The sequence below is a fragment of the Primulina huaijiensis genome, chromosome 15, assembly GCF_012295235.1.
Source record: "Primulina huaijiensis isolate GDHJ02 chromosome 15, ASM1229523v2, whole genome shotgun sequence".
NCBI lineage: Eukaryota > Viridiplantae > Streptophyta > Magnoliopsida > Lamiales > Gesneriaceae > Primulina > Primulina huaijiensis.
Window position 1 is genome coordinate 323139 of NC_133320.1, and position 24204 is coordinate 347342.

General features: G+C 35.8%; 3 protein-coding genes, 2 long non-coding RNA genes and 3 other non-coding genes across 10 annotated transcripts; 5 read left to right on the plus strand and 3 right to left on the minus strand.

Annotated features, from left to right (window-relative positions):
• The first annotated feature begins 7817 nt into the window (after positions 1 to 7817).
• LOC140958549 (stress-related protein-like) lies at positions 7818 to 9360 on the plus strand. Of its 2 annotated transcripts, XM_073416037.1 has the most exons (3): positions 7818 to 7995; positions 8105 to 8317; positions 8784 to 9360. In XM_073416037.1, the coding sequence occupies exons 1-3, from the start codon at positions 7972 to 7974 to the stop codon at positions 9237 to 9239; spliced, it is 693 nt and encodes a 230-aa protein (XP_073272138.1). In that variant the 5' UTR covers positions 7818 to 7971; the 3' UTR covers positions 9240 to 9360. The 2 variants fall into 2 exon arrangements, with proteins under 2 accessions (XP_073272138.1, XP_073272137.1); XM_073416036.1 differs by lacking the exon at positions 7818 to 7995 and having other exon boundaries at positions 8043 to 8317.
• A 436-nt stretch (positions 9361 to 9796) lies between these two features.
• On the plus strand, positions 9797 to 11993 carry LOC140960325 (uncharacterized). The gene is made up of 2 exons (XR_012172149.1): positions 9797 to 10061; positions 10148 to 11993. It is a non-coding gene; the product is annotated as an uncharacterized lncRNA (long non-coding RNA).
• Positions 10231 to 10351, plus strand: LOC140960597 (small nucleolar RNA U19). Its single transcript, XR_012172201.1, has one exon. It is a non-coding gene; the product is annotated as a small nucleolar RNA U19 (small nucleolar RNA).
• On the plus strand, positions 10771 to 10926 carry LOC140960603 (small nucleolar RNA snoR138). The gene has a single exon (XR_012172207.1). It is a non-coding gene; the product is annotated as a small nucleolar RNA snoR138 (small nucleolar RNA).
• Positions 11030 to 11109, plus strand: LOC140960610 (small nucleolar RNA SNORD36). Its single transcript, XR_012172211.1, has one exon. It is a non-coding gene; the product is annotated as a small nucleolar RNA SNORD36 (small nucleolar RNA).
• Positions 11520 to 12098, minus strand: LOC140960324 (uncharacterized). The gene is made up of 2 exons (XR_012172148.1): positions 11730 to 12098; positions 11520 to 11677 (listed from the first exon to the last, which is right to left on the minus strand). It is a non-coding gene; the product is annotated as an uncharacterized lncRNA (long non-coding RNA).
• A 157-nt stretch (positions 12099 to 12255) lies between these two features.
• On the minus strand, positions 12256 to 14899 carry LOC140960415 (pentatricopeptide repeat-containing protein At4g25270, chloroplastic). Of its 2 annotated transcripts, none has more exons than XM_073418669.1 (2): positions 12903 to 14899; positions 12256 to 12641 (listed from the first exon to the last, which is right to left on the minus strand). In XM_073418669.1, exon 1 carries the CDS (start codon positions 14696 to 14698, stop codon positions 13142 to 13144), a length of 1557 nt encoding a protein of 518 aa, XP_073274770.1. In that variant the 5' UTR covers positions 14699 to 14899; the 3' UTR covers positions 12256 to 12641; positions 12903 to 13141. The 2 variants fall into 2 exon arrangements, with proteins under 2 accessions (XP_073274770.1, XP_073274771.1); XM_073418670.1 differs by having other exon boundaries at positions 12256 to 12617; positions 12879 to 14899.
• A 650-nt stretch (positions 14900 to 15549) lies between these two features.
• Positions 15550 to 22280, minus strand: LOC140958906 (importin subunit alpha-4-like). The gene is made up of 10 exons (XM_073416496.1): positions 21943 to 22280; positions 20621 to 20717; positions 20445 to 20536; positions 20225 to 20356; positions 19849 to 20034; positions 19529 to 19692; positions 19274 to 19352; positions 18616 to 18744; positions 17226 to 17353; positions 15550 to 16268 (listed from the first exon to the last, which is right to left on the minus strand). The coding sequence occupies exons 1-10, from the start codon at positions 22171 to 22173 to the stop codon at positions 15890 to 15892; spliced, it is 1617 nt and encodes a 538-aa protein (XP_073272597.1). The 5' UTR covers positions 22174 to 22280; the 3' UTR covers positions 15550 to 15889.
• Positions 22281 to 24204: the final 1924 nt, after the last annotated feature.

The window sequence follows — 24204 nt, forward strand, 5'->3', positions numbered from 1 at the left end:
CATTGTCTCTTTCATTTCAGTTAGCTCTGCATATATTTCGCAATCTAAATCACCATTAAAATAAAGTAAGCTAAATCTGGTCTCTTGTGCAATTGCGTGAGAGAGAAGTGAGGTGGTGGGGAATCAAACCGCCTAACAAGGTTGAGCTATGCATTCGCCACAAGGTAACTTGTCTTCTTCTGAATTACTTTGAATAACAAATTCATTTTTTATGATTCAAAGTTCTTTAGGAAGTTACTCAATCTACTCGACTGAGATTCAGAATTTAAAAATAAATTGATTTTGGTTCAAGCTCAATTTGAATAACGGAGTTTAAATCATGATTGCCTCCTACTTTTTGTTTCAAATTTAAGATTTTTGGTTAAGGTTTCTCTTATTTGTAGAATTCTCACACACACACAGACAAAACAACAACAACAACAACAACAACAACTAAAAATCCAAATGTGAAAACATTATGAAAGAAAAACACAAATCAAATAAGTAGCAAGCTTGGAGTCTTCACCGGTTCCTTGACAACCTTACTCATCGATATCCTTACGAGCATATTGTTCTCTGTGACATGACCACTCGATTCGTTCGATTGTAGCCAGATGACTGACCATATGGGATCACGAAGCTACAGTAAGCATTCAACACAGGAATATAACTAGGGGGGGCTAGGAAATTGGGTACCTGCAAAATTTGACGGAACACTACAACAAAAATGGCTTTTCGCAGCTCGCAAATTCGTTTTCCGCAGCGCACATTGCACGCTGCAAAGTTCAAAGCTGTTGAAAGTTCAAGATTATCCGCGGCGTATATGTGCGCGCTGTTAATCTTATTATCCGCGGCGTGCACATGCACGCCGTTAATACTATTATCTGCAGCGTGCAATGTACGCCGTTAATAATCAGTGCAAAATCTAATTTTAGCGACGGTTTTAAAATTGCCGTCGCTAATAGCGACGGTTTATAAACGGTCGCTAAATTAATAGGCGACAGTTTTTAAACTGCCGCCAAGTTTAGCGACGGTTTTAAAACTGTCGATACATTTAGCGACGGGATTCCATAATCCGTCGCTAATCTTTTCGTTAAAATAAAAAAAAATTACTTTTATAATTTAATAAAATTTTTAAAAAAACTTACAATCTAATGACAATACTCGTGATTTTTAATAATATTTATAAAGTAAGTAAAAATTGAAACAAAAAAGTACACTAAATCGAAATTAAAATCCTAAAATCGAAACTAAAATCTTAAAATCGTGAGAAAAATTCTGAGTGTTGTGAAGTAATGGGAAGGAAATGCGGATATTTATAGACTATTAGCGACGTTTGTATTAGCGACGGTTTTATAATAAACTGTCGCCGATGTAAAAATTTGCGACGGGTATAAGAAAACTGTCGCTAAATATAGCGACGATTAATGCTTAATTGTCGCTAAATTTGGCGACGGTTATTTTAAATCGTCGCTAGTTTTAAATCGGCGACGGTTTAGTAAAAACCGTCGCTAAATTTAAATCGGCGACGGTTAAATAAACCGTCGCTAAATGATGGCGCACCCATTTTCGACGGCGTGCTTATATATGCACGTCGTTAAAAAAAATTATTTTTTTAAAAAAAATGATTTACTATTAACAGCGCACATAAACATGCACGCCGTTAATAATATTATTAACAGCGTGCCTTTATTGTGCGCTGCGAAAATTGCATAAGGTATTAACAGCGTGCATTAAAAGCACGCTGCGGATATTACTATCCGCAGCGTGCTTTTAATGCACGCTGTTAATACTGTCAAGTGCAATAATATTAACAGCGCACATATGGATGCACGTCGTTAAAAGTAATATTCGCAGCGTACTTTTAATGCACGCTGTTGATGACGTGCTGCGGAAAATCATTTTTCTTGTAGTGGAACATGTATATGTGTATATATATGTATGTATTTTATACACACATATTATTAATTTATAGAAATCTTATTGTATATGTATGTTCGGTGCGCATCATTTCTCCACACGTGATGCACAAAAAAGTGTTTTTGAATATTAATTTTATGTTTCCATCTATGATCTAATCCATGAAAATCAGGAGACCTAAAAAGGCGAAAATAGGTTTTGTTTAATGTTATTATCCACTTGGAACGTGACATGTGTAATGAGTGGATATATTATATTGGATCCTTCAACTATAATATATGTATATGTATGTTTGGTGCGCTTCATTTCTCGACATGTGATGCACAAAAAGTGTACATGCACGTCGTTTTTTGAATAATAATTTTATGTTTCCATCTATGATCTCATCCATGAAAATCAAGAGGCTTAAAAAAACGAAAATAGGTTTTGTTAATGCTACTCACAAGGACAATATCATTATTCACTCAGTATATATTGCGATGAGTGGATAAATTATGTTCCATTTATAGATTGGGCCGATCTGGACCAAGTTGCAGCCCATCAGTATGTAATCAAATCAAATTTCAAAAGCTAGTTGAATTCGAGATGGATCATCCACCTCCTAAAAGTATAGGTATCTTTAAAATCTCGAACAGGAAAGAAATCATTTTATATAACTTAATTAAAATTTTTAAAATAAATAGATAGATAAGGTGGGAGTAGCTTTACCAAAGGAGTAATAGTCGGTTATGGGACGCGCAAACACCGACTTTCTTGTGAATACAACGTAGAATTCATAATTATTCCACAAATCATTTTTTATGGTTGTGTGTATTGTTATGATAAATGTTTACATTGTAGACGTGGACTTGGTTTAAAAATCACACAATCGTAAAACAATAAATTTTGTGGTACAATATAAACCAAAAAAAAAAAATCAATCTTTTTTCATAATGAGATAACATTGTCTTCACAATGCGTAAAATATAAAGTGAGGAAGCGTACGTACAACTTAAAATAAATTGCTGACATAATTTAAATCGATAATCTTGATCGAGTCGGGTTTCATCATCATCTCCAAAAAAATTCTTGCTATTATCATGCTATTTTTTCCTCGTTTTTATCTGAGAAATTAATATAAGAGGTGAGTATTATGTGAAATACTCACCAATTGGATGTCGTCCTAGACATAGAACAATAAATTGATGAAATATGCTTTGTACCAAGCGCCTTTGAATCCATTTACTTGACTATATGCTTCCATCCAAGTACCCGACTATCATAAATAACAAGTTTATCCAGTAAGCACAACATATATTTTCCCATGGATTATAAAATAGAGTAAAACAACAATAATTATAATAAACAATCTTACATAATATGCTAAGAATTATAACAAAATTGGAACCAAACAACTTACCATTCAACAAGAATGACCTTAACAAGCACAAAGGCTCAATTAATTAATTTCATTTTAAATGAATAATAAAACACAAACACATCATTAAATATTCGAATTATATTGTTCCCACAAAGGCTCAATTAATTCATTTCATAGTTCATAGAGCATCTCTATTTTTTAGTTATTTTTATTTTTATGTTTCGTAAAAAAAATAGACGAACAAAGCAAAAATCCGAGAAAATAGACTTGCAACGCTTCATAAGTCTTTCAATCAAACTTGGAGACGATGCAGAAACTTGAGTCGATTAAGGATTGTCTGCATATGAACATTGAGGAAGATTGGGGAAGAACGCGATTAAGGGTTCAATAGGTGAAAATGAGGGTGTGCATGGGGCTAAACAAGTTCCACATAAAGTATTCTGAATTTTAACGTTTAATTGTCACATGAAGACCAAATTGGAAAAACAACTGAAAAATAGAGTACCAAAATCGGGTCCATCGAAAAACGGGAGATAAAATCAAGAATGGGTGGGTGCATTTTCGGGTAGTTCGTCGGGTTTGGGTAGCAAATTTCTACCCGAACTACCTGATCGGGTATGCAAAAACTCGAATTGTTTTTTTAAAAATCATAGACTTGGTATTTAATGACACATAAAGATAGTCGGTCTATTTTTGTAAAAAAATCATAAGTGACATTACAAATCCATTAAACGCAGATGACAAATGTCTCATTCCTCCCCTCTCCCGCGAACTGTAATGGAATTGAAGAATTTATAAAATGACAAAACACACAAAGTTAAAGACAGTTTGAATCGAGATTCAAATGAAACATAACCGTATAAATATATATATGTTTCTAATTAGTTTGTTTGGTGTCTCAATTTAAATATTTTTTTGCTCTATTTACATACTGTACTAATTTTAAATGGTTTCAAATATAGATTTTCCCAGATTAATTTTGTGTAGAAATTATGGTGATTATTTCGATAAACATAATTTTTATTGATAGATTTTTTTGTAACCAAAAAATGAGAAAACTTGAGTTTTTTTTAAAAAAAATCGTGGATACACGAACTCGACACTATCGTTTATCCGACTAAATCAAGTAGTTATCGAAGTTGGGTCGAGTTCGAATACTGCTCGAAAAAATATGGTACACAACCCAAACTACCCGGAACCGAATTCGTGCCCGCCCTTAATAAAAGAGAGCTAGGACTTCAAATTAAAAAAAAAAATGGAGCGCCCATCAATAAATGCAATTTTAATTACAGTGGCATTATTGTAAAACTTTCAGACTCCCAAGTCAATTTATTAACCCACATATTCTCCACTATAAAATTTAGGCTCCTCTTCTCCACTAGCATAGCGTGATAGGCTCTCTCCACCCCCATCATCAAATCGCGAAGCCAAAAATTCAAAAAGAGAAGGATAATTTTGTAGAAATCAGAGCACAGATTTGGTCGGTAATTGGCGTTTCTCAATGGCATGCGGCTCGAAATTGCTGCGTTTTCTGTTCTTAATCTCCTCTCTGCTGCTTCTCCGAGTGTCGGTGGCGGGGACAATGGGTTCTGGGGATGCGTCTGTGTGGATGATGCCGGCGATGAGATCTGGCTGCAAGGGGACAGTCGCCGAGTGCCTCGTAGACGAAGATGAGGAATTCGAGCTGGATTCGGAGTCTAACCGGCGGATCTTAGTCACGCGCAAATACATCAGCTACGGTGCGCTGCAGAGGGACAGTGTACCCTGCTCTCGCCGCGGCGCATCTTACTACAACTGCCGCCCTGGCGCACAGGCTAACCCATACTCCCGCGGATGCAGCGCCATCACTCGTTGCCGGAGTTGAAACAATTATTAACAGCAGTATTGGTAATTTGATTGTTTAATTTTTTTGCTTGAATGTGTTTCTTTTTCTACCTTTTTTTTAAACGTGTATCGGTTTGTTTGTTTGTTTGGGGGAGGGTGTGTTTGGTATACCATAAATTTGTGGTCACACTTTAGTGATGTATGATAATGAAGATATTGTTATGTTATTTATTATTTCTGTTGGTTGAAATATATATATATATATATATATTTTCCATTTTGTGAAAATAATATTACGCATGATTTTCCAAAATTTTGATCATTAATTTTTTTTTTATGCCAAATTAATTTCCTTGTGGATGAAATTGGTCAGCCTGTGTGTTCTTTAACATGTTACCCTTTTTGTCTGGGCATCCACTATACTATCTTACATATCGAGTTTGAACAGGTTTATAGTATATCTTTGTATGTTTGGATTCAGAAATATAAATAAACTCGTATAAATAATAATAAAAAACTTTAAATTTTATTGTAGTTATTATTTTTGATATGTTGACAAATGGATAAGCAGATTTGAAGTCTTTAATTTATAGCCAGCCCGGATACAACCAAGAATACAGCTGGAGATGGGTATTATTAATAATCAGGCAGCTAACTACCCAATCCTTATTTATGATAAATATTTTTTTTATATTATCATATGAATATATATATATATTTTAAAAAAAAGGTACTTGATATTTTATCTTATTATTGGGAGCAGTTTTAAAGTAACGTACGTAAAAATATCGTCTATTTTATCTCCTCTATTTTATTTGTTTTTATTTTGATTTTTAGTCGTGCAATTTACTAAATAAAATAAAATTAGTTCTTCAATTGCCCTTGTTTTACAATTATCGTCTTTTATAATAATTAAATAACAAAAAAAAGTTATTTGATGAGTTAATTTTATGATATAAATTTAATATTTAGATCATTAATAAAATATATTATTTTTTATTATAAATATGAATTTTGAGGAATTGATACCAAATTATATATATATAAAAAGTAAACTATACGTTATCTCGGACCTTTTTGTCAGAATATCAAATCAAAATAATGAAAACGTGTACTCCAGAAGAAACTTTAAAAACTCTAGTAAATTTTGTATATATCTTTTTTATGTTTAAAAATTATTTATAGTCGAAGAGTCAATTTTTATATAGTTTTGATATGTTGTATATTTATCATACATATTTATATGAACATCGATGATGTATCACTCACTTATTGGATGCGTAATTTTTTTATATTTTATCACATATTGGATGCGTAATTTTTTTATATTTTATCACATTCAATATGTGAATGACATCTCATCGATGTTCACATAAATGTGCACGATAAGTGTGCAGCATGTCAAAACTTCATTTCTCTTTTGCCTAGATATTTATTGAGATTCCTTTTGGTTTCACATTGATTATTAGTGCATTTTCTGTACGATGGAATGAGTTGGGAATAAAACGATATTTTTAATTTCATTTCATTTTTTGCTTGATATAATTTTTGAAATGAGAAATACAATTCCAATGAAAATCCTTATTTTCATGAACATGAGAATAAACTACCATGTTGATTAATGGGGTTACCCACTTATTTTCTCAACTATATATATATATATATATATATATATATAAATATAAATATTTTGATAATAAATATTTAGAATAATAATAAATAATATCAATACAAATGTATAATTTTAATTATAGTAATGAATTAATATTAATAATAAAAAATATTAATTTTAAAATTACAATAAATATAATAATTATAAATAATACTATATAAATAAATAAATAATAATTACTATTTAATAACAACAACAATATTGGTAAAACAACGATAATAATAAATTAAATATGATTACTAATTAATTCAATAATAAAAATTAATATTGAATCATAGATAAATAAATATATATAATATTAATAATAATAGTAATAATACAATATATTTCATATATAATATGATTTAATTATTAAAAATAATTTTATTTCATTCTAATTTTTCTTATGTCAAACATAAAAATTGAATATAGATATATCCTTCTATTTTTCAATTCATTCCAAAATCGATTGTATTCATATTTTATTTTATTTAATTAAACCAAGCATGACCTTACAGCGACATGTCTTAAGTAGAAAGAAAAGAAAGCATAGAAAATAATGATGCGCCTTATCTTCATTATTATCTTGTAAAAAACGAGGCTCGTATTTATAAACAGAAGTAATTTACTACGATTTGTTCGATTATGTATAAAAATTTGTGCAAAACTATATCATATTGATTTCATAAAATTTTTATCCAAATCAATCATCGATTTTTTTTTTAATAACCAAATCAAGCCAAAAAATTAATTTCGGTTTGACTTTATTTAAATGATTTGATTTAAATTTTGAGCCTCAAAGTGAATCAATACATGAAATATTACAATTAAGAAAAATTAGTAATTGACCATAGAAGAAATTAAGTTGGTCGGATATTATATTTAATCATGAAATAGAATTTCTATAAGTAAAATATTATAAAGAAAAATAATTATACAATTATAGAAAAGCATAAAATTTTATAGATATTTGAGCTAAAATTTGCAATTAAGACATTGACAATATAATCATATTAATATAAAAAAAATATACAAAATTAACAAAAACTATTAATTTTAGCTCCATATAAATATATATGTGGAGGAACATACCTTAATTGTAGAGAATTCGACATGGGAATTAGGAAAGTTTCTGGAAGATGTCAACGCCCCGAATCACGCGTTCCCATTTTATTTATCTTCATAAATACCGCAACGGTTCCTCCTCCCAAGAGATCTCGATTTCAAATCTGTGGTTATGGAGCAACCAGATTCTAATTTCGTAAGAATTTTACACAATTTTGTCGTCTTATCATCATCATCATCATCATATGTTTTGCTGTATTATTTATGATCTGCCTTTCCTCTGTAATTGTGTCAACATGGACAAGGACAAGAGTCTGAAATACCTTGAATTCGTGCAAGTCGCGGCTCTCCATGCCCTTATTTGCGCTTCCAGGCTCTACAACTACGCAAAGGAAAAGTCTGGCCCTTTGAAGCCCGGAATCCACTCCGTCGAGGATACCGTCAAAAACGTCGTCTTCCCTGTTTACGACAGATATCATCATCTCCCTATCGAGGTCCTCATGTTTCTCGATCGCAAGGTCTATTTCTCTTCTTTTTTTTTTTTTGTTAATAACTGTCATTTGAATCGTCTTATTTTTTTTGGGTTCATTTAATATGGTTTCGTTTTCCAACGCATGGAAACACCGCTGGATTAGAAATTACAAATTTAGTAATACCAAATCATTATTGTCGTCGTCTCTCCTTTGGTCGCTTTAATTCTTTCTACTCGGGACCTGTTTTGATGGGAATTATATATGTAATTCCAAAGTGCACTTGCATATGGATAGCTCGCAATTGTTCTCCGAGGCTGCAGACAGGGGCTACTCAAGCACTGATGTGAGCAAGGCTGGAGGGCGGGGGGAGATAATATCATGCTTTCATATTTTTAGCAAAAGTGTGCTTAAATTTTAATTTGTGGATTCATCCGATAGAGCACCATGTGGTAGAGGTTGATATTGTTTTTTTGCTGATGAAGGACTTGTACGATGTTCGTTCTTATCTCAGGTTGACGAATCTGTGAACAAGGTGCAGAGTAGTGTACCCCCAACTCTGAAGCAAGTATCAACCCAAGCCATGGATACAGCTCAGAAAGCTCCACAGGCTGCTCGTTCAGTCCTGGCAGATGTCAAGAATACGGGCATGGTGGAGACGGCCTCGGGGCTTGCAACAACTGTGTACACAAAGTGTGAGCCTACTGCCAAGTACATGTACACCAAATATGAACCCGTGGCCGAGTCCGCCTGGCAATCCCTGAATAAGATGCCACTCTTCCCTCGAGTGGCTCAAGCTGTTGCTCCGACAGCCAGTTATTGTTCGGAGAAGTATAATCAAGCCGTTCAAGTTTCATCTGAGAAAGGGTTCAAGGTTGCTTCGTATCTCCCATTGGTACCCACCGAAAAAATCGCTAAGATGCTTAACACTGGAAACATGGCGGAGCCTTTGGTTTCTGGTGTCCATTGATGATGTTCTTTTACTATGACCGGTGATACTATCCGTGCTAGCGATTTGTTATTGTATTCTTTGTTTTTGTATGTTTGGAAAGTCGGTCCATTCTTGTTACTAAATATAAGAAAATATTAAATATCACCCTTCATTCTGTTATCAACAACACATATTATTTAGATTTCAAAAGAAAAATAATTTACGATTACTAGCGAATTCAACTTCTATGGGCCTAATAGTCACATGAATTGTAGTTCATATCACGTTTACTTGAGACGACGTCCCATTTACAACAAACATCTCTCCAACTCAAAAATATACTATATTGTTATTAAACCAATAAGAATTCAAAGATAAGCTTGTTTTGTAAGTTTAATTTTTAAAGTAGAGAATTCTTCATGGCGATGCTGAATGAAAGAAAAATATAATATTTTATTTTCACGTTAGCTATGAGAAATAGACAATCAATAAATGACAATATATATGAAGAATTGTCATCGTAATGGCCCTTTGTCTGTTTGGAAATTCAATAAAAAAATTTCCAAAAAAAAATGAATGAGGCTAGGAACCCAATCTTAAAGCCCATGGAAAACTACACATTTAGGATCAAATAAGCCCAGACCATTACTGTGCTCCAAGCTAATGGACCTTTAATGGTGCTTGGAGGGAAAGTAGATATCGCAAATAAACCCTAGCATGCGACTCCGCCGTTGCCTACGTCCTCCATAAATCTTACCTCTACATCTCACTGCTACTCTTGTCTGCTTTGCTCGATCTCTTTCGATTTTTTCCCCTTCATTCTCTAAAATCTAATCTTCACCTAAGCTTGACGATTTATTAGTGTATGTGTTGTTGCTATGTGCGATTGGTTGATTTTCTTGGTGAAAATCGTTGATAAAAGTGTGAAAGAGTGTTTCTTGGCTGAGAAAAAGTGCCAAGTTGTGGCGATTTACTATGCGAATTGGACGCCTCTTTGAGTAGCCATATGAAGAGTTAATTCTAATCTCATAGCCGGCTTAGTTACGAGGCGGACAGAAACTCTCAGATCCTTTGGGGACTTGAGAGGGAAGGTTTTTTGAGTGGACTTTTTTGTTCTTCCTCAATTGTCCTTCAAGAAGCCCTAAACATGTCCGTATGTGTGATTGTTCTTGTCGCGTCATTGATTTACTAGAACTTGGTTTTCTACCCATTTGAGAAAATTTTATTTAGAAAATTGAAATTTGATTTAATTTTATTTTTCTCCAAAACTGTAACTTTTAGTCCACACCTTTACTCTATTTCTTGGTCATTCTCTGCTGATAAAATTGTTTGTGACTTCGGAAAGTGATACGGTCACTGTCGTTAATGTGGCTTTTTGGCGTGAGCAAATACTGAATTGTGAATTCAGGTGCCTAGATTCGGCCAGGATGGCTGTTTGTGGAGAGATTAATAACTTTGAGCAATTTTTCCAAAAGAGTAGTTTGGATATGGGCTCTTGTCAAATGCTTATGGCCTGACACAAAGCTTCTACTTTTCGAAAAAGTTTTTAATAAAATGCGGAATGTTTGTCAATGCCTCTTGAATAACTGAATTGGCTCATTCGAGGATTTGCCATTTTGGTTCAGACGGGGGCGTAAATCAACACGAATCTGTTTTGAGGGCGAGAAACTATTTTCATGGTTTCCAGTTCTCTTAGTTTCACTTCAGACATCTGAATCGGTTGAACACGTTTTGACTTTTTTGGCTTTAAATCTCTCTTGATGCGGCACATCTCTTTTTTTGTTTTACTATCTTCATCACTGGAAATAATTTTCAATATTCAATTTGTGGGGCAGATGATGAGCAGTTTATACTTTTGCTGAATAAACCATGTAGCTTCATAATTCGAGCTTTTTAAAACTGATGCCCATTCATTTGTGTCATTTTAGCTCTTATGAAAATTTGAGCTTTTGAATTATTTATTTGTTTTGAGGTTTAGGAGCTTGTTATAGCCATTGGCTTGTTTTCGATGCTATCCTAAATTCGAATAGCGTGAATTTCAACGATCTACACTGGCCTCAATGTGAGCCATCCAACGACACACATTAACATAGTTTAATAATCTCGTTTCTCTAGTGTTATTTCATGCCTTGAACAATTTGATTTATGTGCGTGTCTTCTCTGGTGTTATCTCACTCCTTTGATTGACTCTCTCATCCTAAGCTTGAGCTCGTGGCCTCATAAAACAATTTCTTATGCAGGAAAGATTGAACAAATCCGCTCGGACCTCGGTCCTCGGAAGGGTGAAATATTTTTTGGCTCTATGTATTAACACTTCCCTTTGGTATCTTTCGCAAACTTTATAGCATTTGCAGGTCTTTTGTTTGGAACTCGAAGCATCCATCCTGTTGCATGCTTCTCTCTGTCAACATAAAGAATCATGTGGTACAAGCCTCAGGTACTTGAAGGCATGGAACAAAGCATTACTTGCCAAAGTTCTTTGGGACATCCACTCTGTGGATAAAATGGATTAACCATGAAAAATTGAACCTTTGGTAGTGGAATGCAAGGTCCTCCGACTCTCCCTTGATAAAAAAAAGTACCGGCCATAAAAAATGAGACGATTCAAACTACAGGATCCATTTCCCAGTCGTCGGAGTTGCTAAGTGGTTCTCGAGTGTTTCTCCTTCCAAACGGGCCGACCGACTCCCTTTCTTTTATGTTAGCAACTTGAGGAAAATGTTTCTCTTGTTTTAGTGTTCGTTCTTTCAGTAGCAGTCCGTCTTTGGTCGAAAGTGAAGAGTTTTCAATGTCCTTTACTATGTCAACCATTACAAGCACCTTTAGATGGTTTAAAAGATTAATTCTTCATGTAAAACCGCAATTGTTTTTTCAAAATACTAATCGACCGCATATGACAATTCGGTTTTAATTTTTTTTTAAAAAAAAACCACAAAACTGCACTTTGATCACCCCTACAAAATACGAATAAAATTATGGGTGGTCGTTGATTAATTTCATTTATTTTCAAAATCAAGTTTAATTGGGGAAACTGCGATGATAAATGTTACTTGGATATATGGCAAGTAATTGTACAGCTGACTATAATTTATTTGGAGCAGATGTTCTCGAGATTTGGGATGAAGTATTCTGTAAAGCAGCTCCAGATTATACCGAATTAAGATATGGCATTAAACAATAAGGGATGTGCTTCATCACTTGTTTCATTACAAGAGACGGTTTTGTGGGAAGTTCACCTCCATCTCCAAACTAATACTATTTGATGAAACAAAGAAACTGCTTGCATTAAACTCTGTCAATTGGCCCACAATTTTTGTCGTCTGTCTGTCTAGGGTAGTCGATTGAAACACAAAAACCTGAAATATGGTTGGATCTGATGAATCTTTACCAGATCAATGATTAATGCATGCGTTTTTACTATTGCTCCAAAAGGTGAAATCGCTCACCTTAGGCGCCTCTCACCCCGACCCGACAGAAATGTGAGAGGAGGTAAATAATGGTGACTCAGCCAACCAACAGTAGCTAGACCTTATGCTACGCCGCGCACAAGGAGCTCCCCCACATTGGAGGGAATTTAACTCCCACACTGCCGTTTGCGAGACTCGATCCCTGATTATTGCTCCAAGATTCACTGCTGCTGACCAACTGAGCTAAGCCCATGCGGGCATGCGTTTTTACTATTGACTAACATCCTGGTTATACTGATAGTTCGGCGGATTTTTCGCACTTGGATAACCCCGTCTGATGATGATACCTCGTCATTAATAACGTCTCCCGGCCTTACCTTAAATTGAGTGGGTTTCAACTTTCAAAAAAAAGGGAGCGGATTTAGATTTCAAAAAACCCAAATCGTCAGCTCCAAGGATTAGTGAAAGTGGAATTCTTACCCACATATACCGAAAATTGCAGCTCAGTCTATGTCCACAACTAACTTGTTGCCTTCACAAGTCCAGTCCTCGTTCCATCATTGCAACTTTTATTCGATCCATGTCCTCGTAACGACCCACATTTCGATAAATCTTCATCAAGAGTTCAAAATTATGCTCCCCATCTGGCTCCAACTCAAACATATGTTTTGCAGCTATCTCTCCTATATTAATGTTACCATGGACATAACAAGCATAAAGCAACGCACCCCATACAGTCGGCCCAGCCTCGAACTCCATTTTACTGGATATAAACTTGTATGCTTCGTCGATCAATCCCGCCTTTCCATAAAGATTCACCATACACCCATAGTGCTCCATACTCGGGCTCAAACAAATCCCCTCGGTCATCAAAACAAACAACTCTTCCCCATCTTTCACCAATCCCAAATGAGCACAAGCAGATAACAATGAAACAAATGTGATTGAATCTGGCGAGGCCTCACCAGATTCCATCATGCGTTTGAAGTACTCAAGAGCTTGGGGATCCTTCGAGTGGGCTGAAATTATTGAGTTCCATGAGACTGTATCCCTCTCGGGCATACACTCGAATAACCATCTTGCTTGGTTTAACTTATCCTGGTTCGAGTAAAAAAGGATCAAAGAGTTACCTACGGATAAATTCCACTCCATCCCTCTTCGAATAATCCATCCATGTACTTGTGCCCCGATCATGTAAGGTGAAATGCTACTCAAAACGGATGACATGGTAACAGAGTCAGGTTCACAGCTTCTGGATATCATCCACCGAAAGATCTCAAATGCTTCGGTTTCAAGATTGTGCATGAAGTACCCAATAATCATAGTATTCCAAGAAATCAAGTCCTTATCGTTAATTCGATCAAACACGTGCCGAGCCTTGACAATGTCGCCACATTTGGCATACATATCAACAAGAGAATTCAGCACAAACGTGTCATTGCCAAGCCCGAACCTGATCACATGCCGATGAATCTCTTCACCAACTTGAATCATACCAATTCCTCCACAAGCCTTCAACACCCGCGGAAAAGTGTACTCGTCAGGCTCCATGTCCTCTTCCACCATCTGAAAGTACAATGCCAGCGCATCTTCATACAAACCCATCTCTACATAGCCAGAAATAAGCGAATTCCACGGAAAAGCGGACGAATTTCGGCCACTCATTCGATCAAACATTTCGTGTGCTTTCTCCACGTACCCATTACTAGCATACAAACGGATAAGCTTTGATGAAATTCCGACATTCTTACCCAAAAGCTTAAGAGGAATGAGATTATGAACTTTAATACCTAGATCAATAGCTTTCAATTGGGCACAGGTTTCAAGAAGCGACGCAAAGATTTGAGGATCCTCGATTATAATGCCAGTCTTCACAGAGGCTTCTAGTTTTTCGATGACAGTTTCCAGGGCCTGGATTTTGGACCGGGGAATGATATTTTGGTGGATTAAGAGTGGGGTTGGCGCTGATTTTGGGAAATGAAGTTTTGGTTTAGGATTTTGGTAGATTTGAATTCGTAACTGTCGTTTCTTCTTTCTTGCGCTGCAAGAGAAGCTTGGGTATGAAAATGGCAGCTGCAAGCAAAGCTTCATACTTTGTCACAGTACTCCGACAACAGGCACTCCTGAATTGTCCCTAAATTCATGTCAATTTTCTGTAAACCGAAAGTGGACTGAAATTCCTTCTATTTCTTTATCTCTCTCTCTCTCTCGTATTTTTACCTCTGTTTTTATGTACAAAAACAACCACGAAGAGCTTGTCACACAGAGGTAGGAAGAAGATAAGCCAATAATTTTGGGCTGTGTTTGGCCCAATTTACTGGTTTTTGTGTGGTGGTCCAATGCCAGTGCACTAATTTGTTTTGAGCTGTCCCACACTTATTATTATCACTATCTAAAAAAATATTAGTTATCATTAAAAATATTTCAACATCAAATTAATAAAACTGTATAATATATCTGGTAAAGTACGTCTGATACAGATTTTGTTTACTTTTGTGGACTCATTTGCGTTAGCCAGTCTGTGAGTAAATGACCTAACATTTGATCCAATATATAAGCAAAGGAGCCATTTTTCTTATGTGATGCTAAGTATTGAACAACACACGTAGTTTCTTTAAAATTATTGAATTAAATATTTGGGTATTATTTTGGGTAGGTGAAATAAATCTTTCTTGAAAATGTCAAGACATATTGAGTGTCTCTCTCTGATTTTCTAATCTCTTTTATCGCACTTCCCTCTAATAAATTAAAGACGACTCCTAACTTATAACAACTGAAATCAAATCTTGACAAAATTAGGAGCAAATCTTCTTTGCTTGATCCAAGTCTAACGATAGATGTAGCATTTGTTCAGCCATACGAAAACCAGGTGCAACAAAAAGACATTTTTGGAGCATTTTGCTTGCTCATTGTAGACTAAACCTAAGCTCGATAAAGTCTGCAAATTTTAACTAGGTACTTTCAAATACATCAAGAAATGTCAAATATGAATAGATTTTACAGATTCTGAACCTACTATCATTTCCATGACAAAAACACGGTTCACAGCGACACTTACATATATCGTCGACTCGACTTGCAATCATAATTACAGCGCCAAAAATCAAGAAACAACTTTTTCTTTGTAATGTAGTGATGAAAGAAAATATTATATAAATTCAAGGCTTAAACTTCCAAAAACCATGATGATTGGCAATAATAAAGACAGAAACGAAAGATTAGATAACTTAAAGAATAAAATAAGACCTGAAACGGAAAGTAGATCGGATCCCGGAAAACCGTTCAACCAAATTTGAAGCCGCCGGTAGGAATATTTGGCTGATTATTGCCGAAGTTGAAATCTTGATGATTTCCATCTACGTGATTAACAAGATTTTGATCCTCATCTTCTTCAGCCCAGTACTTCTCCAAAATTTTCACGGCCTTTTCATATATTTCCGTGTTGTCATGGCTCTGGAGATTTTCTATTTTGTCTAGCCCTTCACAATCATCGATCATTTGCGCATATATATTGATTCCATCATTCAAACCATTTTCTTTATCTGTCTCACCTACCTTCAAAATGTTTTCAAGGCCCTCCAGGCACACGGTGATGATCCTTGGGTCCGGACATATTAAGAGATCGCATAGTGGCTTGATGCAACCTTGGCTCACCAAGAATCTGCAACAATAGTCATCATGTGAGAATACATTTTGTTCAAACATGTTTATAAGCTATAATTACAACTTCGTGGTAAGCAAGCAAACTCCTATAATTTCTGGCAGGTATCAACTACACTTGTATAAGACACATCACTCAACCAACAATTTGGCCTTCCAGTGTGCTAGTTTCTATAACTCGTGAAAATTTTAAAAATTACTGTCACGAATGTCATCGACCAATCCCTCCTATGAGAATACCCATGGAAACCCATAGTACAAAGAAATGGCGCAAAAGGGCCTGTTAGGTACTTGAGTAAAGAGGGGGGTTATAATCATGGGCCTAGATAAATTGGGCCTCTCCACTTAACATGATAATTCTAGAAAGGATAACTTGAAGAAGAGGAAAGGGATCAAGAGGGGGAGAAGATAAATTAGGCGGGATAAAAAGTAAGGGACATTCATTCATATTTATCGTGCTTTGTTCATACTAGCTTGCGCTAGGGGCAAGGAGAGCGAGTGTATGTCTTGTAAAAAGATTCTATCCGTGGCTGAGATATGTCTGAGATTATAGTCCAGTTAAATCAATTTATTTTTCTTTTCTATTAGTGAAGATTTGCAGAATTAATTGTGTTAGGAGATCAAGATCCTAACAAGGCCATGCACAACCTGATAGGTAGAAAATAAATATCGATAAAAAGTGTTCAATAAGTTGTTAGTGACTATAGAATTCAAATCAGTATCCGACTTGATTGGATTTGATATCAAGAGCAAATTACAACGTAATATAGACCTTACCAGATCTTTTTGATTTTTTTTTGGGTGAAAAATCTGGCAGCTATCATTTCCGTTTTCTCAAGACATTGAAGAAATGACGATTCAAATTTTATTCAACTTCCGCTTGAATTGAATTATAAGAGATAAAATTAATTTTTGTACTACTGACATCACATAGAGATAAGAGGAATCACCACAATACCTAATCTGCTCGTAAGATCCACCAGAGGTGGCATTTGATATTGCCCATGCAGCCTCTTTCTTAATTTCAAACTCTGCATGTTGGAGAAGTTGCACCAGGGGAAGAAGGATATTAGCCTCAATGACGGCCTGCTCCAAATAAATTCAAAAAAATCATGAAAGAAATGCTCCCAAACAAACACACCAAAAGTATCTCCTCACAACTTATAGCTCTCAAGAAGAAAGACACCATGGACATCATCTGCTTCTACCTTTTTCTAGACATTTGCTGACTTATTCAGCTTACCTGTCCAGTCTTAACAAAAAATGTTCAGCCACCACTTAAACCAGTAAACTACTGGCTAAGCTTGTAACCTTTTGAATAATGTGAAACTGAGGCCTTCAAATTTTTTAGTTGAATTCAGAATGACAGTCTATTACAACGACAATTACCATAAGCTGTCAGTCTGACAGCAGCTATGATGCTAGCCTTGAAGGGCAAATAAAGATCCTAAATGGGTCAATACGGAGTATGGATCTCCAGTGACAAAGCACACAAAAAACAGCATTAAAAAATGCGTCCTTGGAGTCGATCATGTATATATCCAATTTGTTAACGATTAAAAAAGTTCACCCGAACCAAAAATCTTGGATAACTTAACTTTCATATTCTTTTTCGGAAGAGGGCTGTGACAAATGGATGGAGTTGAAGAAAGAAAATCCTATTCAAGACAGGTTTTAACAAAATAATTTCAACAGCAGAGAGACCTCTTAAAAGAAAGATTTATCTCACATTCTACTCTGAACTATTAAGGTTGTCATAAAAACTTGAACAATAGAGATCCCAGTCCTCCCAATTACTTTCTTACATCGGATTTAGCTACCTCTGCTTTAGGGAGATTAATGATTTTCCCTAGGTTTGCCGTTACATTCAGTACCATATAGCATCTTATTCTAATTAAAACCTCTGCTCAGGAATACACTTGAGAAATATATGCATTGGTCGCTATGTGTCTTCTAGTTTACAATAATTCATCCAACATTCAGCATATCAGCCACACCATTTTAGGATAAAACTTCCAACACTTGCTGTCTTGCTCCATATAACACGGCAGCAAGACTAACAGAAGTCTTGTAGACATTCCATCTAACCTTAAAAAGAATAAGTCAACCACAAACTCTAAGAACTAAAAATAAAAGGAAAAAAAAAGAAAGAAAAAATAAATGAAGATAGAATGATAGATGCATGCTAAAATTAATGACCATCCATTTTATGTTTATTTGTTCAAACTAGTTGATTCCACAAGTTATTGTTTGCATCATAAACAGATATCAATGAAGTGAGGAACAATTCACTTTAAGTATTCAGCAATATCTAATACACCAAAACAAGAGAGAGAAACTTAGTCTACCTGTATTTGAGCTTTATTTCCAGCAGTGATATTAGAAATTGTCCAGCAAGCTTCTTTTTTAATGCTTTTCTTGTGATTTTGTGTGAGAAGTTGATAGAGGATGGGGAGAACTTGGTTGTCAATTACAAACTGTAGCAATAAAAAAACAATTTGAAGTAATTAAGAAAAACAAAATGGTGGTGACGAGAAGTTTTTATGCTCCATCAGCCACAATTGATTCACAGAAATTATCTCCATCGGATGTATACGTGTGTGTGTGTACAGTGTACACGCTTCTGTGCATGTGTTTTTGTCCAGTTCCTACTTCCAGACTTCATCATCATCACATAAAAGAGTAAAGAAAATAATAATGCATATCAGATTCCAGAGATGGACATCTTACATAAAACATTTAGTGCCTAAACAAACCACATCAAATTGATTTTTCAGATGGATTAACATTACAAATCGTTCACATTTTTTCAACATCAATCCCTTGGATGGAAACTAACAAGAAGGATAAGTCAATTAAAGCCAATAAACATATAACTCTGCCATGAGAATCTTGAAGGAAAACTATTTACCATATAAGAAAATTCATTTTCAAACAGATGTCCAAATATCCGTGCATCGATAAAGGGAACATCACCAAAGAAAAGGACAATATGTATCATAATACCTGTGTCTGACCATCATCACCGGTGACAATATTCCCCACAGTTCGAAGTGCAGGTACAAGAACAGTAGGTGATGGATGGCTTCATTAAAAACAAAAATTCATCAGCAGCATAAGATGCAAAAATTTTAACATTCCTTTGGCATTAGTAGGGAGGAAATCTGAATGGAATCTAGAGAGGGAAAAGGGACAAGAAGACAGGGAAGGAAAGGAAGAAATGTAAATATTAAAATTCCAGTTATGAGAATGGTAACATACAGCAAAAGCTCCACAAGTCGGGGACAGACACCTGCCTCAAGCACAGCTTGAATTTTATCGTTTGTTCCATCAGAAAGATAAGAAAGAGCCCAGCAGGCATCAGTCAACACCTCCTCATCGTTCAAGTGAATAAGATGTCTAAGAACAGGCAAGGCAGGCTTCACCTGATCAAGTTTTCAAAGAGCAAACCATTTGTCACACTAAACTAACCACTAAAACAAATTAAGAACATAGCATAATCGATCTTAGCATTTTTCAGTAGCTTGATGCCAAAACAATTGAGAAGAGGAGACATCACACGGCGTGAATTTGTCTCATACCTGCTCAAACGGTGTGGGTGGCTTCCCCCGACAGAAATTAGACAATGTCCATGTAGCATTTCTCAGCATGGAAAGCTTTGAATCATCATTCAACTGAGCTAGCAAAGGTGTAAGGGCACCATATCCAAGGACAAGATCCCTGAAGGTTGGAGAATCACCAGCAACATTACCCAGAGCCCAGACCGCCTGCTCAATAAATATCATTTGAGGCAAATACATCAGCCATGCCGATGATAAGTGATAGCTGACAGATATCAATATAATCACAAATGCCACAAGATTGAAGGTTTTTGAAAATCAAACATTAAAACGCCACCAGAATACAGTACAAAAGTCCCAAGGCAGAAAAGTCCCTAGGTGAGGGCCAAGAAACTACCTGCTCACGGACATCATCACTGATAGAACCAAGAAGGTGCACAAACTTAGGAACAGCACCATGTTCAATAACAACCCTTGTATGCTCAGACGTCCCAGAAGCAACATTTGTCAAAGCCCATGCAGCTTCAAACTGCATGTGGAAAAAAGTTCTTTATAACCTACAAAAGAAAAGTACTATGTAGAAAACATTAAATGAGGAATCCTCATGGAGAACTTACTTGAAGCTGAGGCAGGTCATTCCTATCAAGGAAGTCGACAAACCTAGGGATAACCCCAGATTTGATCACCTCATCAATTGGAGGGCTTCGCTCTGCAAAGTTAGGAAGTTAAATACAATACAATAAAAAGATACACCAAATTCTTCAAATTTTAAACTTTTGTGAAACAATAATACCAATTGATAAAAGCTTTCTAAATTGTGTGGTTGCCTCCACTTGAGCAGAAGGATCATCAGACCATACTCCTTGGACCATCAGAGGAATACTTTCTAACTGTCAAAATAAATTGATTGTGAACACCACAAAAGTAGTGCTAGCAGCTTTTATCCGAGATTAAAGGTAAACGGAAAAATCTAACTAAAACAAAACGTGGGATGCAGACCCAGTTGTACACTCCCTTCATTCTAGGGGAACGCCACTGAATTGAGATTACAAGATCTGTGACAAGACAATATGCAAATAGAATATGGCAACCAGAGGCAAACAATATTCAGACCCTCATCTGAGAAGCATAACTCCTATTTTGCACAGAAAATTATTGTCAGAAACCAAAAAGTGGAAGTCTGCTTAAGTAACATTCAATCGAATAATGAGAATAAGCGGGCTATGAAGTATCAAATATCAATGACATTTTCAGATTGAAACAAAAAAAAAATCCTCTGACACCATTCAGCAATGACAAAAATCATCTTCACATGGCACTAACAATTTTGTAACCCACAAAGAGTGAGACTCCAAAAATAAACACTAAAAATTATACATACAGAACAAGATTAACTTCCAAAAATGTAGGAAAAAGATGAATAAATTATAAAGTTTGACATGAACCATTCCCAAATACATTTCTACTCAAATAAATATCAGACTAGATCCCTAAATGGAACCTATTAATGCCTTCTCATTAACAGTTCAGCTTATCCTGCATCAATTTCCAACATTTAAAAAACGACAAACAAAATTCCCTTCTCAGATATTTATAGCACTTGGGAAGTAAGTCATAAGTGTCTCAGCATTTATGTGAAACCAACTTCAAGTAAAGCAAAATCATAACTTCCAAAGATCTATCACACTATTCGCCTAAGTCCGCTTCAATTAAATCACAATCAGTATCCAAGTTACCAGAGGGGAAAAAGAAAGAAATTATAATACCTACTTCTACATTATCTTGGCAGCACAAATTCATCAATAAAGTAACGGATTAATTCATTGTGGATTAACAACCTCCCAAATCAGAGATCACAGCTTTTTCAGCCAATAATCCCCATATCCAACTCAATCCAATGAAATTTAGACGAACACTCATGATTGTTCTGAAAATAAACTAAAATATATTTCTGGCAAGCACAACTGAAAATAAGAAAGCATGCTCTCGAACCCGATCTCTATCCCTGCCGGTAAATGAAACAAAGATAGATAGATCGGGAACCACCGAATCAATACATAACTAAAGTACAACTATTTACAAACGCAGTGACTAAAATGAAGCGAAAGTAGTCACCTTTTTCTCGATGGCCGCAGGCGATTGGGAAGGATCGAGAGGAAAAAGCTGTTGGGGGAGACTTCCATTGGGAAGACCCTCTCGCCGCTTCTTGAGAAGATTATCTTCCCGCTTGCTCTTCCTGATCTCCACCAGATTATCCTCCCTCCGCCGCCGAGCCTCCTCCGCGTCGACTCCAATTTTGTAGCTCTTCTTCCGCACATCTGACCTGCTGCCCGGCCGCAGAGACATTATCACTTATTTCTAGCGGAATCGCACTCCTCCTATTGTTCGAGGAAGCAGAGGGAACTTGACGGAGTGAGATTGTGAGAAATGGAGAGAATGATAAAAGGTGACGGTGTGGGGACCGTACGATGGGCGGCGGGCTCTGGACTCTGACTTCAATTACCCGAACCAAAACCGGGTCGAGTGTGACCCGGATTATATCCCATTAATTCACGAGTTAAAAATTAAATTTGTAGAATGAGCAAAAATCGANTCATTGATGACCCGGGATATTAAATGGATTCCCAAATTAGGGTCAATTGGCAGGATGGATTCTTCTGAAGCCGGGCCGGTGCAAGCCCGGGCTCTACTCCCCGGGCAACCAGACGCCCGAGCTCTTGTATAAATCTCCAGGGAGGAATTCTACCTGGGAACCTCGAAAAGCGTGATGCACTTGAGTATATTGATATGGACAATCTTATCTGTCAGAGCAACTTGACTTTGGCGTGTCATATAAGTCATCAGGAGGTATGGACGGCCGACTTGACATATTTAGTAGGTAGGCGCGGGAAACGAGGTACCTACCCCATTTTCTCCTATAAATAGCAGGTATCCTTCTCATTTACTGATTCTGAAATCTTTGTACTCTTAAGCATTATACATATTTTCTCCCAAATATTGCTTGTGTTCATCTTCAACCTGCTGACTTAAGCATCGGAGTGGCCACGCCGGACACCCCTCCGACGCCCATTCACGAGTTCTTTTCATTGTTTGCAGGTGCTATTGAAGCCATTATCTTCACTCAAATTCCCTAAAAACTATAAATTATTGATTTGACCCGTTGGAGCTCCTTACCCGGCTCATCCATTTCAACGAAGTCACTTCATAACTGAAGACCCTATTTTCTCAAGCTGGACCCTTTGATGTTATTATGGGATTTTCACAAGGCCGGGGCAGCAATTAGTCAGCGCAAATCAAGGGATGTTAACTGGTGAGATAGGTTATAGATTTGTGATCTTATGCTCCGGATTTGCTGTTTATATGGGGCGACTGTGCTGAGGGATCGACTTGTCCATCACTTCATATTTTTGGTAGCAAAGAGTGCAACGACAGGCAGGATAGATTGCCAAGCTAGTAAGCATCTGGCTTCCTTGTTTGACAATAGCTATTATACCATCATCGAAATTCGAACATGACCTTGGTCATATAATTCCCACCAGATCATCTCCATACATTGATGACATCAAAGATTTTCTTCAACGATTTCTTTAATTTTACCAATTTTATGAGACCAGCATCTCATGAGATGCTGGTGTGATCAGCTTCATGATGTAACTCTCTTTCTTTAGAAGTCTCATGGCTATGTGTGACCACTTTGGAATGCTCAGAATCAATATATTTGATTTTTTTAAAATTTCTCTAGAAACAATAAATATGTAAATAATTCTATTGTAGACAATTTTTTGGCAAAAAAAAAAAAAAAATCAGCAGAAGCAACTCAAAAACAAAATCAAGCTTTTGACAAACTTATGTACATTTTAGGTCAAGGTCTCATTCAACATAAGTAGCTTGACAAACACATATAAATAGAGATGCCGGATTTGACGTGTTTCAACCAAACTCGCAAAAGTTTTTAAATGTGAAAATGGCATGTACTTGTATTTTCGGTTAGGCTACAGGATTTAGGTTAGTTAATATGAAAGGGAAAATAGAAATCTTGATTAGCCACTAAAGTGCAAATAGGGATAAGAAATGTGGTCAATATCATGAAGAATAAAGAGATATCATCTATACCCAAATCAAAATTGGTGTTTTCATAAGGAAATCATCTAAGACTTTTCACAAATTCATATTTTGCCGTAGAAGCCAGAAGGATCGAATTGGATCCGACAAACGGAGATACAAAAAAGTAATAAGAGAGATGCGCATATCAATCAAAGTATCGGTCGTATTAGGCTTATAACTACTTGTTGACTTGGGGTGATTTAAGGGAAAAAATAATTGGTGGTTATTTATTGTGTGATATGGTCCCAATCTAGAAGAAATCAAATTAGTAAT